The 15671-nt window shown below is 38.0% G+C and overlaps 1 protein-coding gene across 3 annotated transcripts in view; it reads right to left on the reverse strand.

Annotated features, from left to right (window-relative positions):
* adgrd2 (adhesion G protein-coupled receptor D2) overlaps positions 1 to 15671 on the reverse strand; it is a 49265-nt gene that overhangs the window by 10509 nt on the left and 23085 nt on the right. For all 3 annotated transcript variants that reach the window (XM_028035024.1, XM_028035022.1, XM_028035023.1), the window contains 7 exons: positions 15440 to 15593; positions 10631 to 10764; positions 10091 to 10206; positions 5896 to 6016; positions 2069 to 2110; positions 1887 to 1940; positions 1143 to 1290 (listed from right to left, as the gene is read on the reverse strand). In XM_028035024.1, the coding sequence (XP_027890825.1) occupies positions 1143 to 1290; positions 1887 to 1940; positions 2069 to 2110; positions 5896 to 6016; positions 10091 to 10206; positions 10631 to 10764; positions 15440 to 15593 (769 nt within the window). The remainder of the gene's footprint in view (positions 1 to 1142; positions 1291 to 1886; positions 1941 to 2068; positions 2111 to 5895; positions 6017 to 10090; positions 10207 to 10630; positions 10765 to 15439; positions 15594 to 15671) is intronic.

Here is a 15671-nt window from a genome sequence, read left to right on the forward strand (position 1 = left end):
TTTATATAATGAGTAGTAATTCTTTGTGCTGGTAAAATAATAAGTACATTTTTAGATTTTTCAGCTGCTGCCCTTGAAGGGGCAGTATTATGTAAAATAGATTTTTTTTGTGTTTGTTTTAAATCACGTAAAAATGTTATTCCCTCATTAAAAACACACCTAGAGTGTGGCCTTCATTCTTTCACACATGTCAGACTAGCCAGCAGCAATTAGCAAACACCTGATGTAAATGCTCATCTGCTGAGGTCATTATAGGAGCTACATCTCAGTACAGCGCTGGTAGAAACTTTGGTAAAGAGTTAATAGAGGAGCCATGTGAAGGCAGAGCTTCAGAAAGAGCTGGTCTGTTTGAAGAGACAAAGCCCAAATTCAAAGCGCTAAATTACAAAATCAAGTTTCTTTTAAATCACATTTGATATATACAGTATTTTATATATATATATATATATATATATATATATATATATATATATATATATATATATATAAACTGGAGGTAACATAGTTAGTTGTTTGTGCTCTAAGATGACTCTGTGTGCCTGGAAAACACATAGTCCTGCCTCTTTAACATACCTAAATGCAGAAAGCGGCGCCATGAAAGCTATTCTCTCATAAGTTTCTCATTTTGTCAACAAGCTTTGACAAAATTAAGCTTCGTTTGAACCACAGTTTTTGGGTTGTTTTTGAATTTTGTTTTTTTAAACCATGCATCATTATTTATTTAGAACTTATCACCATTCTGTGCTGGTAAATCACATGAAACAAGTAAAACCCAATGAATGTTCAGGTTGTGAACATGTGCCAGACTTTGTTCACATATTGTGTTGTTAGTACACAAACCACATGCTCCCAGGGATCAGTCCAGTCAGGTCTCAATACTGATCTGCTCTCCTATTAAAAAACAGTTTGATTTTAAAGCTGAAGAGTTTTTCCTTTTCATTCCTCCAGATGAAGATGGTTTTTAACCTTGAAATCTCTCTTGTGTCTCATCTAAAGAAATGGGATTTTCCCATTTTTTATATTTTTTTTATTTTTTAGAACATTGGTGGTGTCATCTCTGATGGGCCAACATGTTCTTTTCCCAGTCAGAGACGTTCTACCGAGTAACTAGTGGAACCCAGAGCATGTTACTTGTAGCGTACCGTTCTTGATGACCAGTGATGTGGAAGTGGAGCTGAGGGGTCCAGAGGTCTCACTTGTTTCCAGGCTGGAGGAGGTTGGGGGGCTCCGGCTCCAGGAGGTTGTTGGAACCCTTTGGGAGGGAAGGAAGCTGGTAGGATGGGAGCAGTTCTACAAAACACAAGTCACTTTCTCTGTTACACATTTCTTCTCTTTTTGCTGTTTTGCTGGACTGTGAAAGTTTCAGATCAGGGTTTCCCTCAGTGGGTTATAAACAACAACAACAACAAAAAAAGAACATTCACATTTATTTTAATTGTATATATTTTAATTGTATTAAAATAATAACACATGGTTAGCTGGTCACATTTTCCAATTTTATGTCAATTTAAAACATTTTTTAATTCAAAAACACAGCTGGCTGCCGGATGACGGCCCTGGATCTCCTACCACTGGGTTTAGCACATTTTCAGGGGGAAACTATGTAGATCTTTAAAAAAAAATCATAATGAAAATGATATCTTATGGAAAATGTGTTACAGCCTAGCAGCTGAAATTGTGCAGAATGGTTTTTCATTTTTGCACATTTTCATAAAAATACGTCATAATTGTCTGTATGTGACACATTAAAACCTCTTTATAGGATCTGATTGATGTTGAAAAAAACCCCCATAAAGTTTAATATTTTATATAATAATAAATAAAGGTAAACAGTAAGACTATGTGACATGCACGGCTCTGTGTGTGGATGTTGTGGATCTACTTACCGTGAAAGACAGAGCCTTTCTCTTTTCTTTGATCCTCTTTATGGCATTCCTCACCTAAATCAGATTCAGGTTTTATTCTCACTCCTTTTGTCCTCACATATTGTGCAAATACACAGTTTATTTTTTTATATTTAGTTGCAGACCCAGCAGCAGCTCTAAAATGAACTTGAGTGCCTTCTTACCTCACTGTTGTAAACAGCATACACTAAGAAGATATACAGGCCCTGTGGATAGGAGAAATAATGAACAGGCAGTAGAAAACAAACCATTATTGACAGTATGTCTCCATTTATCATTCCACGTTGCAACCTCTGCAAAACTGTTTTTTCTCTCCACTAATAAAAGGAAAGCATTCACTGCGAATTCACTGCTATTCATTTGTGCTTCCTTTAACGCTGCGCTGGATTCAGGAGAGTCTGGTTTTCAGCTCAGAGCGAAGTCCACAATGGAGCCTAAGTTTAAACAACAGAGGCTACATCTTTGGCAGACAAATTATAAAATGCTCTATTTTTCAGGGATTGATATTTGTTGGCCTTGAGTTTATCCAGACATTGAGATAAGTAGAAATGTTTTCCCTCCACACAACTATCAATGCTTTGCAACTGCGGTGGCACCAAGGTTGGCTTTTACTTGAAAGAAGAATTATTTTCTATGAATTGTTTAAACTTATTCCCAGGTCTTTCCACAAAACCTGTGTTATAAGGACATGCGGCAATATTTCCTGATAGCAACTGCAGTGTTCCCCTCCTTTTTGTTTCTACAGTATTGATGTTGGATAATAACACAGAGGCTGTTTTCAACTATTTCCAAGTCAAAGGGCAAGAATCTTCTGACTTGTGCTTCAAGTCAGTGCAAACAAAATGCACCTTTTACAGTCTTTTGTTTAATTTACATTTTTTTCTCATGCTGAAAAAATACATTCTGTAATTTCAGAATATTTTTTTTCACTGCAATTAATATTAAACATGCATATGTCCAAATATTCTCTATCAACACAGATTTTCAAAACCAATATTTTCAAATGAGAGTGCCTTAAAAGTTCCCACTGAGGGAAAATGTGAGCATTTACTTCAAACTTTATAACAACCCATGGTTAAAGTCAGTAGGCTTGTTTAGACTGGGATCAGCAAAAATCTTAAATACTGATCAACAAGTCATTTTGTGTTTTACATGTCATTCTGTTAATAAATACACAACTTTCATTTTTGTATTTCAGGCAGGATTTCAGAAGCTAGTTGTGCTCCACGTGCTTCCAAACACACTCTCTATTTTTTGGAAGCAGCCAGGATCTTTGCTTACAGCCTCAGTGCAAAATATATTTTACATGGTGGCAAAAATACAAAAAACAAAAACAACCAAAAACCCAACAAACCCAGTTCTGAGGTTCTGATGTTAATGGACCCTCATACAACCACAGGAAGAGGCTGTTTTTAACTGCTACCATCATCCACAGCAGCGTTTTACCCCATGCCAGGTTTAGGTGTTTCTGTACACAGAACTGATGACTGTTTGTTTATAGAAATAATAGTTAAGAAACGTGGATTTGTTAGAGGAACCTTTGAGATAAAGCTTTTGGGGCTTTAAGCAACCCTGACCACACAGCTGTTGATCCAGTGTTGAAATTTAATCAACAAAACTGTTTTCTAAAACTGTTAACAAGTTCAAATTGTTAAACTCATTTAATGCATGTAAGCCCCCCGTGCTCTGTAAACAGGGTTCAGAAGATTTACAGTTTACCACACGGATGCTGATCAGGGTTATAGTGGGATGAAGCTCCTGCTTCTAATCTTATGAAAAGTTACCTTTTGGGAAAAGTTTTTCAGTGGTAAACATTTAAATAATAAAAAAAATATATTCTAATATATATATTCTTTTTTTATTTCCTTTTTTGTCTAGTTTTACAGACCCACGTTTATTTTTTGCTATCAACACAATGTCAAAATGAAACACACAGACAAGGTTTGATGTGAAAGATGCAAACGTGTCCAACAAGCACAAAAACGCTCAATTTTGTCTTTTGAAATGTGTTTCCCCTTTTAGAACTTGAGGGCCCCTTTAAAGGTCTATGCTAGTTCCTGGAGTGTGCTGCTCATCAGCAGGAACAATAACTGAACCCAGAACCTTGAAGAAGACCACCCTAACACTGAGCTGTGAGAGTTTCTGTTGCAGAAATCGTGATTCATGTGGATTTGGTCTGTGCTACAGAGGTGGAAACCTGCTCAACAAGTTCAACTCGTAGGGACAACGACGATGTTTAAAACGCATGTCTGAGATTCCAGAGTATGTCCAACAACTACCGGAGCTTATTAAGCACATGCTCTATTATTGGCTCTTTCAACCCTTCTTCTTTTTTCCTGTTTCATTAGTTAGGAGGAAAGCTGCTGGCTCTGCCTCATCCTCCTACCACCATGAGGAAAAACTCCTACTGTAGTGTTATCTGGCCTCAACTGGACACTGGCAGTAAATCTAAATTAACTAGCAGCTTTCTGGGGTCACTCAAGGGCTAACTCATTTTGATTAATTAAAGACCCGGGAAGAGCGAATAAGGACGATAAAGGTAAGGAGAGGCAAGCAAAAAAAGCAAAAAAGAAGGGACATAACAGAAAAAGTACAAGAAAAACATGGAGGGGAAATTTATATGGAAAAAAAGGAAGCAAAGGAAGCATGTGAGACGCAGGAAATGAGTGCCATGTTATCTAGGGAGGAGAAGTGGATGTAGATGTAAAGTTGTTCAAAGCTTTGCCAACAGCCTTCATGTTGAAATGGATCTGAATGTGAAAGTAACAACCTTCTGAAGCAACATAGAGCAAATGAATACAAATAGATAAATCATTTATACCATGAAAATATATCAATTTAATTAGAAGAAGCTATCATGTCTGGCTAAGAGCACCAAACTACTAAACATCATATATAAATGCATGAACTAAAATGATTTTCTGCTGTAAAACAATGAGGGTGTTACTGAATCAAGGCAGCTGTGTTGTTGAAGACTCAATATTGATTTTGTGATACTGAAAACACTTGCACATATGGATGTGAAAATTGTTGGAACCCCTCTCTAAATATCCGAGCAAGCCCCAAAGATCACTGTACTAACTTGAATTGACATTAATATTAAAGAAAATTACTATGAACATGATTAAATAATACCTTAGCAAAAATGAACCAATGAAAATCAGACACTGCTTTGAAATGTGGTTCAGCTGAATCATTTTAAAAAACAAATTAATAAAACAGGCCTGGACAAACGTGATGGTTCCTCTAGTGAAGACTGACCTGATGTGTCCACAGGGACATGTTGGACTAAGGCTGTCCTCTAGTTAATATTACAGGTGTCTTCATGCTCCTAACCAGTCAGGCTGCTTATTTAAAAGGTGACAAGTAATCAACAGCTGTGTTTCTGCTACTTATTTAATTGCGCAATTTGACATTTTGAAAATAAATTAGCATAATGGAAATACACCAATTAAAATAATAATAATAATACTTTGATAAAAACGTTTTGGTGCTAGAATGAGATGGGTATTTTTAGCCATATTCAAACAGACTACTGGAAGCAGGACTGTTAATTATGATTCGCCCCGTTTGGGGCTTTTCTCTCTTCACAGTGGAGGATCGTTGTTTACAGAGCAGGCAACTTCTGGTAAGCTTCTTAACGTCAAACTGGCTAATTATGGGCAAATGTTAGTGACTGGGTTAAATTTAAAACCTCAATAGAGGCCAGACCTTTGGGAAGCAATCGTTTCTCAACAGTCAAGAGCCTAGACCCTCAAACAGAACAAGGGCTGGTTCTTACATTCATATGCCACACTTTCTGTGGCATATATTAAAGTTTTAATTGTACTTTGTGACATAGTTTACCTAAAAAAGCAAACAAACTAAAAACATATTGATATCAGGTTACATCTGTTGCATGCCTATTGTTTTGACAGTAATGATGTCACACTTTTCTTTCATCTTGCATTTTTCAAATAGTTCCTAGTATACTGACTTCAGTCTTGCTTACTTGGAAGGAATTGAGGATGATGAAGATGTAGCTGACGACCACAGACAGATGGACCAGCATGCCACACATCCACGTCAGACCCAGAACCGGCAGCAGGATGAGAATTGGACGGGTCACAGCCCTAAAAGCACACAGAGACAGTATCAACATTAACCCTGTGGAGTTGGTTCAGGTGTTATACTTAGTGACTATGGTCTATAGATAATCAATTAAAACCAGTAGTAACAACATTCAGGTGAGGACCACAAAAAGAGACAAAGAGAGAACTTAACATATAATAATCTTCGATCGATTCAGATTAAGTCAAAAATTGTTAGGATACCAGAACAAAGGAAGTGCTGAATGTGAATCACAGTATTGCAGAAAAAAAAAAAAAAAAAAAAACCCTCAAATGTGCAGCATTGGAGGGGAAAGTGTCATGGTTTATTGTAGAGCCATCTGGAAAGCCCTCCATCACAGAATCCATCATACAAGCGTATGGTGAACCTGAGGGAGGCTGCAGAAAATATGAGGCCAACTGTAAAAAACATAAAACCAAAGCAGAACTGAACTTTACAACATCATCCAGAATAACCCAAAACTCACAAGTGAATCTGGCCTATTCAAAGCTCACATCCTTGTAGTATTGAGTTTTTGTGAATTAATTTTTGTCTAATTAATCTATATAGTGTGTCTTAGTTGGTGATTGAGTTACTGAAATAAATTGACTTTTGAATGCTATCTTAATATATCACATGGTTCGAGAATTGCTGCAAACATAAAGAATCAATGCATTTAATAATGTGTTGTTACCAAATGCTTGTTCAGGAGGAGCAATTGCTGTATTTTCAGTGACTCGATGCAGTTTGCTTGGTTTCCTTAGACAGATCTCTTTTTTACCAACTGGCCTCAGAAGTGATCTGGTATAAAAACTGGGATCAAATTGGAATGTATGTAACTTAAGATGAATTTGTCTTTATGATTGGATTAAGCTCACCATATACTTCCATACAAAGACTGGATCTGTTGATTTTGTGTCTTGGGACATTTTGTGTGAAAATTAGCATCAAACCAATTCCTTGCATCGGTGCTACAAACCAAAATGAACTAAAAAACAATATATATTTATATATATATATATATATATATATAAATATATATATATATATTTAAATGTGTGTGTGTGTGTGTGTGTGTGTGTGTGTGTTGAGCCAATTCACAATAAATGTCATCTGGAGGCACTTTACCAAAAAAAAAAAAAAATTCAATCAAATCACACATTTGATTCTCGTTATCAGACAGAGCGTTTCCAATCTAAGAAAACCCAGCAGATGGCATTGAGTCACTGACTTGCAGCATTCACTCCTCCTGGATGAGCACACAGTGATGGCAGACGATTGCTTGCATTGTGCATTGACCTTACAGCAATCTCTCGTACCGAGCATGCATTGATACATGGACATTTTTCGGAGAAAGTTTTCAACAATTATTTTGTTGTCCTTATTTTCCTTCATATGCATCAGGTTAAAACATATTCAGCCTCACACTTGTGTGGGTTATCATTCTTGAGGTCTTAAAAAGAAAAGAAAATCATTGAACGTATTGTAAAGACAGTTTATTGTTGAATGTTTCCCTGTTGAATCCAAACCAAAAATTTCTGTGTAAGTATAGATTTTCTGCCCGACTGCATTCATTTTCCTGCTTCTTTGCAACCATCCTTTCAGTGATCTCGGTTCTTATACGGCCAATAACCATTTCATGGGGCAAGGCAGAAAACATTGCCTTTGTTTAAACCACCATTGTTGTCACACTGCTGCACCTGGATGGAGAGATTGAGTTTTTCAGCTGCACTGTGTCAGCAAGGACAAAGCCGACTCACTCTTCTTTTTATTTCTGAAAGTTGTTTTCCCTCCTATCTCCTGAATTGATGTAACACGACTGGCACATACGTCCGCCTGTTTGTGAGGGAATGAAGAGAAACGGCTACAGAGGGAAAGGAATGGCATTGTGGCATTTCCATTAGTTGCAAACAAACATGCAGTAAAAAATGTAATGGTGGAAGAGCTTCTTAAAGGTAGGCTTTATGAATACAAATCCAAATTCTGGCTGCAAGGAACATTCTGTTTGACAATTTTTACTTTTATCATAAACACAAATGTCGTGAGTGTGGCATTTTCTGCATTTGAACAACCAGACAACGTTCAAAGATTTGAGTATGTGTGGCAAGGTGGCTGTTTTCTATATGCATCCTTAGGCTTTAAATTTGTGTTGCAAATGTTTTTTTTTTCTTTTTTTTGGTGGGAGTTGTTTCCCAGGTGTCTCCCATTTGCTACGATGGGAGAGTGCGGCTGGAGAAAAAAAAGGAGGGGACATGGAGCGACCAGGGCGTCACCAGCCCCGGCCCACTTCCAGGGGCGTCAAGACACCAAGCAGCTGAGCGGCAGACACAGCCAGACGGCACGGTCCGCACCGGAGGTATGAACTATTGACATACAGCCAGAGGTTGAGCAGCAGCGGAAGGGATGTGAGGTCGAGGGCTGCCGCCGCAGAGTAAGAGAGGCGTGACCACAACGGGAGACCGCATCAGTATAGCCGCTCAGCTGCTTACCGCCCCGGAAGGAGTGAGAATGGGAGATGTGTTTAAACACAGAGAGTGAATGATGGAGCAAATAACCTGGGCTGACTGGCAGACTTATTGCAGGGATGAGGGGAGAGAGAAAATGACATAGGGGCGAGGAAATGAACCTGAAAGCATCATGAAGCATGACATGGCCATCACCACCACATACACCGCTGGGAATTTGACATGAATTAGAAATTTGTCAAGACAATCGATGGAAAAATGAAGGCTGATTCAGAACTGGACCCAGAGAATACCAGCAAACCCACCAGTGACTGAATGAATGTTAACGAACTGAGAGTCCTGACAGTCAAAGCTGGTGATGAGAGGTGAAAGTTTCCTCAAGCTCAAACACTCTTCTCACTAGCTATCAGAAGGCAGGGTGTCCTAACCTCGTCCTCAGTTAGAAAACACATTTCTCTTTATCTCTGTAAAGAGTGAAACGAGGATCATTTTTGGCGTTTAAATGTAAATAAATCAATTTGCTTCAGGAGATAAAAGATGATTAGTCAACAACATGTGAATGTTTCTTTAGACAGATTGGATCCTTGATGAGGTGTCTTAAGTTTTTCCCACATGGCTCATCATCCAAATCTTACAAATATAAATAATACTGGAAATATGCATACAATTGCAGAAGAATTACTCATAATAGCCATGTTTGGATTACAAATGTGTGCAAATTTTCTTCTATATTCTAACGCTAATTTTGAACAAACACAATTTTGCAATTGAATTGTTAACATTAATTAAGAAATGAAATGAAAGTCACATGTGAATAAGGTTGTTCAAGCAATAAGACATTAAAAATCATGGCAGCCATGGATGTAAGCAGTCATGTGAAATGTACTTATAGTTCCGCCAATCAGAGAAGATGCTGGCGTCTTAGTCAGGCATTGGAGCAACACGCGCTGTAAACAAGTTAAAGGAGATGCATAAACGCTGCATAATATCTGTACAGCATTTTGGGAAAATTGTAATTGCGGATTTTACAGAAGAGCTCTGGATTCAACATGTTGGAATGACACATGACTTCTTATGAACTGTGATGCTGTGAGAGCTCTGGTGGAGCAGCTGCACATTGTCCGAAAAACAAAAACATACCATCATCCTCCTCCTTCCTGTTGTCTTCTTTGTTGTTTTTTCCAGTTAAGCTTGTGTGGTGCCATCAGCAATAAGAAACATTTTTTAATGAAAAATGTTGTGGATCAGGACATTTCAGTACAGGCAGATATTTAAATTTAAATTAAACAGAAAAATTTGGACTAAAACCCAAAATAACTGGATTGGTGCATTTCTAATACCAAGCAGTATGAATAATACAATGCCAACACGGCCATGGCAGAGGAAAGGCTTGACGGAAAGACAAACAACTGTGCCGAGGCCAGGTGTTAAGTTGATAAGCCCTTGTAACTCCCACAGTAAACTCCCAGTCTCACACACTGCCTCCATTGAGTCCAGTGCTCCTCAAGTAAAGAAGGAAAATAGTGTGTGGGTTGGTGGGGGTGGGGGTGTGTGTGTGAGTGTGGAAGAGCGTGGGCAGACAGCAGGAAACAATTTGTGAAGGAAAGAGGCAGAGATGCTTTTGTATCTCACCAGGTGAGGTCAAAGGTCTGCATTTTCGATGCAAAGCTTGGACTGAGCATCTTAGCGCGGCGATGAGCGCTGGAAACGGTCACCATGACGACTCGGCACAGCACAACTGCATTGACCTGTGGGCAGAACACAACAGCGTGTCACTGCAGAGCCACTTGGCCTTAAGCTGACGGGAGCATTCAGCTGCATCAAAATAGATCTCAGCACACACCTGGAGCAGAAAACACCTCTGTGACGACTCATGTTTTGGATGGCAGGAGTGATACTGCGAGTTAGCTGTTTGAGCTGTTTTCTATAAGGTTCTTTTAAATCTTACTGTCATTGTTGCTGCTGCAGTTGGACTGCAGAGATGTCATTTTGCATTCAGTGTGTTATGAACAAATATTCTACATTTATATTCAGGAATAAAATACAAATCAGGAGCTGACATGCTCATTCTATAAACAGCATCAAGAAGCTTTCAATCCATGCATGAACAGTACATATGACTGAAGCATACCTGCAGTGCACAGATGAACAGCTCACAATATGAATACATACCGTCAAGACAAATATGACCGGTCCCACAAAGGCCCAGATGGTGTCAGTTTGCACACTGAGCCAGCAGTGATCATGTGACTTGTATTTGCCCCTTGATATCACCAGTGTTAGTCCAACTATCAGAACAGGTAGTCCTGAAAAATAGGTCAATGACATAAAATCAACTGTGGTGGTGCTGCAACAACAAAGAGCTTGTTTAAAGCATCAATCTGCATCAGTTACTGCCACAGTTCAATCGGGTTCAGCTGCATGTTTTGTCTCTCCTGTTGTTTGTTCCTGTTTAGTCTGAGGGGTAAAGACCAGAGTAACACCTGACGACTGTTTGTGCTACTGACTCACATCGTGTTCTCGGCTCAGCATGCGACATAACACGCGCTTACTAATGGATACGGGAACATCTGCCATAAATAAAATCTGGGTTAAGGCTGTTGTGTAGCATAACATCATGTAAGTAATTATAAGCAGAGAAGATTTAGAATAAACAGAAAATGTTGGAAAGAGCAACCAGCCCTGTGAAGCTGCAAATCAGGTGAGAATAAAAGGTTCTTAGTCCTGGTGGGAAGCATGAGGCAAACATAGCAGAATTACTTTAGCATTACAGATTTTTAGTGGTGGAAAATCTAATTTACTGCCCGGAAAATGGAATATAAAGTATTTAATTTAAGATGAGCTGGCATGTCTACAGCAATCAGTGGGTGAAGGTCGTTGTGGGTTTGAATGAAGATGGAGGATTGAACCGTTCTGCTGCCAGTGTGTGAGGAGTTCTCACACACTGGGCAGCATTGCATGGATACCCTCAATCTACACAAGGGGTCGGTAAACTGCGGCTCCAGAGACGCAAGTTAATGTTAATACACATATCGTAAGAAATGCAAGGTTTTTTTTAAACCATTTTTAAGTTTTTCCTACAATAATTGTTCTGTATTTCCATAAATAATGGCACTAAAAGTATCAGAAGCTCTGCTTTCTTTGTCATTAGGTTGGAATTCATGATTTACATACAGTATATGAAAATACCCATGCTTTTCTATGTTTACCTTTATTTTAAGTCCTAAAAATGAAAATAAAATTCTGGTTCTTTAAAACTAACAAGAAATTTCCAAGAGTAGATCTTTTCTAGAAGTCCTGTGATGTTTGAGGCTCTAAACGAGTTTTCGGCTGTCCTGAAAACAAAATGGCTGTTAGGGTTGTAAGGGTCGCAGACCCCGCTTTGTACGCCCCCAACCCGACATGGGTCACCATCACATTAATTCTGAATTTAGCTAAAATTTAATCTAATGTGTATGCTCTGAGAAACTCACTACCAGTAACACGTAAAAAAAAAACAACAAAAAAAGCCCAACAACAAAAAACGCTCAAACTGATTTTACCTGTAAGTATTATTTGGTCTCTTTACTAAATATAATTTAAATCCTGAACTAATATAAAACAAATTGCAACTGTGGCTCAGTGGGGAGAATAATAGTTTTGCAGTTAGAAGAGGAGGTGAGAAAATCTACAGTTGATCAGTGTGTGTGTGTGTGTGTGTGTGTGTGTGTGTGTGTGTGTGTGTGTGTGTGTGTGTCCTCAAACCTCGGTCCCTCTATCTGCTCCTGTCTTGTTTTTTTTTATTTGCTAACAAACAAGGCGGCAACATGTCTTATTTTCCCTCACTGCCACTGGGTAAAAAGCATTAACTGTAGATGTGTGTACTTTTATTCTTGCTGTGAGATTATTACCATGTCCTTAAGTCAAACTGTGATATTCCACGTGAGAGGAAAGTGTTTTGCCTGTCTTCTAAAACAGGGTTGTTGCTTTATTTCTTTTTAAATCTTGATTTCACAAATTTTCAAATACTGTGCAAAAGACTGTCACATTCTTTTTGTGTTGTTGTCAAAGTGACGCATGAAAAAGGAGGAAAGGAAGAAATTCAAGCTCATGGTTTACCAGCCAAGTAAACAGACATACATTTGCCTAATGTAAGAACAAAGTATATATTGTTTTTAGGCAACTTTTAGATTCGTTGATTACATACATTAAAAAATTCATATTTCAAAATTTAAATTATCCAGCCTCCTGTTTTTTTTCCCCTGAACCTTACAAGTAGACGACTCATAACCCTGATTTTCACCACGGTATGTGTAACAACAATAACTTAAAAAGAGCTTAAAGACATGTATGTAAAGCCTTAAGAGGAATTTAGGTTTTACTACAGTTGCATAATCTCACACTCAACAATTTAACATTTTATAGCATAATGTAGTAACTATGTTATGTTCAGTTGTTACAAAAATACTGTATATTTCAAACATGACTTAAAATAAATTTAACTATGCAATTCAATAAAATTAGGCCTCTTGTCTCTTTAAGAAGCTTCTGCTCTTTTTGACACTGTGCCCCCGGCATGTCATCACATTTCTCCATTATGCCTTTTATAATCATTCTAAGTAGTGTTTCACTTGTTGATGCATCTAGTCTAGAGGAGCTGAGTGGGGAAGATGTGAGGGAGAGCTGCTCTGTGAGGCAGGAGCTCGACTCGCGACCAAAACTCTGAAGAAGAGCTGTGTGGAAAACGCGGTGCTTGGAGAAAGCAAGCGTTTTGCATGGCTGAAAGGTTGCCATGGAGATCAAATGATTTCTCAAACATGAATGAAAGAATAAAGGCAACACTCAAGGTATGTTTTATATGAGGGAATAACATTATAAATGATGTAAAGCTCAAAAAAGTCGATTTTACATAATACCCCCCTTTACAGAAAACATGATGTTTCATAGACGTTGATTAGTTGGTTAGCTGATGTTTATTTAGACTGAGGTTATATTTGACATTAGCCTGACTTCGGTGACTTCTGAAAGCAATTGGTTGTGCTGAATTTATTGATCTATATCTGTTGGCATCCAAGTTTTGGATATATCTCATCACCAAAATTTCCATATTTTTGAGAAATATTCAGTCAGTGCAAATCCTTTTGCAAGGACACTGTAGATGTGACTTGTTGTGCAGATCAAAAAGCAATGTTAGCACCTGAAAGCTTCACTTTCTCCCTCAAACATTGTCATTAAATCTGTGAAATAAAATCTTAGCTACAGCCTTCACAATTTATTTTCTAAAGAAAATTATCACCACAGATGTGAACCTATATCCACACAGTTAGCAATAATCCACTTAGTGAGTTCCTAAGATAGCTTTTGAATCTTAAGAGCCTTATTAGTGAGAGACAATGTCACAGTAAGGCAAAGAAAATCTTAGATCCTGGTGAAGAAGCAAGGTCAACCACTTGACCTCAACACTTTTTTAGAAGACTCGTTTAGGTTCCCGGTAAAAAAAAAAAATACATACAAGTGATCCCAGCTGGCTTGTGTTTACATTGGATGAGTTTACCTTAACCTGCTCAGCTACTGCCGTATGTATAGACTGTATGTTAAATATGATTTAATATGCTTCTCAGTTAATTTGATGCTAACAAGCGAACTATCTTGTAAACTGATCTCTGGTTGGTCTCTGTTTAGTGAACATAGAAACAAATACCAGAAGGAGCAGAAAGCCTGACTGGAAACAGAGGCAATGTTTCCAGGGAAACCTGCTTAATAAAGCTGTTAACAGACATGGTGAAGTTCATACGTTCTAAGCGTATGTCTCCAGGCCACACACAACAGATTTCATCATGATACTATGTATTACACACAGATGAGCCATAATGGATATTTATGAAAAATTAACAACATCCCAAAAATTAAAGCCATCCTGTAACATTAAAACAAATATTTTATGGAACTTGTGAAATAATCGGAATCATCTGCTTATATGACTAAGGTCACATATGGGCAGGTGGTTAAACCTTAGTCACCTGAGGGACTGAGAGGAGTGGCTTTGTATTTAATTTAGTGAACATGGGTAATTTATGCTATGTTAATCTAAAAATTATTTATTTAACTGATTTTATTTACAATCTAAAATCCTGTGTTAAAAGAAGTTAGAAAGAGATAAAAGGAGAGAGAGCACACATGGAGGAGTGTGAGTTATGCAAAATCTGTTGGTAAAACAGAATCATATAATTTCATTTTATTGCGATTACAATTAATTAAAATGTTATGTTCTAAAGTAAATAACTATAGTTACCTACCTGTAAACTATAACATATAATTTTACATAAAGAAAAGATACATGTAATGTTGTACGGTGGTTGAATAAATCTCATTTTATGACAGAGCATTAGAAAAAGGACGATATGTCTGTATTTTAAATCTAGGTCAGGAATTTATTTGATGCTGCAGCCTAGGATTGGGGGTCCAGTCAATGGTGAGCCTCACAGTCGAACTTTGACCCCCCCCACATTTGTCAGCAGAAGGTGAGATAGGACTGGGTCAGTCCTCTGCCTGACACCAATGAGAACCTTTGGATACTTTTCTTGACTGAATTTCCTCTAAAACGTATAGACTTGAACTTTGAGTGGATCCACTGGAAAAATTTCACTCGCCGGTTTGAGTGTTCCCCAAAAGACATTTTTTTGTTTTTCAAGACGAATGAGTCTTGGTTATTGTAAATATTGCTTATTGTTCTAATTGTTCATTAATAAAAGTCATAATTACTATGTATACTTGTCTGCTTGGGTTACTGCTACTCCCGTCTTCTACGAGCCTATATGTAGTGACGTGTACATACTCAGAAGTTACTGGATAAGAGAACAACATCATGGAAGTAAATCTTGGTCAAAACGTGATGTTTATCTAGAGCCAGCCCACGGTGCTGTTGTGTTTTTCAAAATAGTGTCTTGGCGATTGAAGCAGAGAAATGCTAAGTTGTGACCATCATCAATAAGACAAGTTTACCCCAGCCTATGACGTAGTAGAGCTTCATCCTCCGGTCCTCGCTGATGTTAACAGAAACCACTTTGCTCCAAAGAAGAAGACCCTCAACCAGCATCCAGCAGAAGGACGCCATGAAGAAGAGATGAAGCAGAGCAGTCACCATGAAACATGCTGCCTGGAGGGTTAAACAGACAAAAACACATGGAATTAATCTTGAAACTTTATTGATGTGCATCTTGATCAAAACAACGCA

Source organism: Xiphophorus couchianus, chromosome 12, assembly GCF_001444195.1.
Source record: "Xiphophorus couchianus chromosome 12, X_couchianus-1.0, whole genome shotgun sequence".
In the NCBI taxonomy this organism is placed as follows: domain Eukaryota; kingdom Metazoa; phylum Chordata; class Actinopteri; order Cyprinodontiformes; family Poeciliidae; genus Xiphophorus; species Xiphophorus couchianus.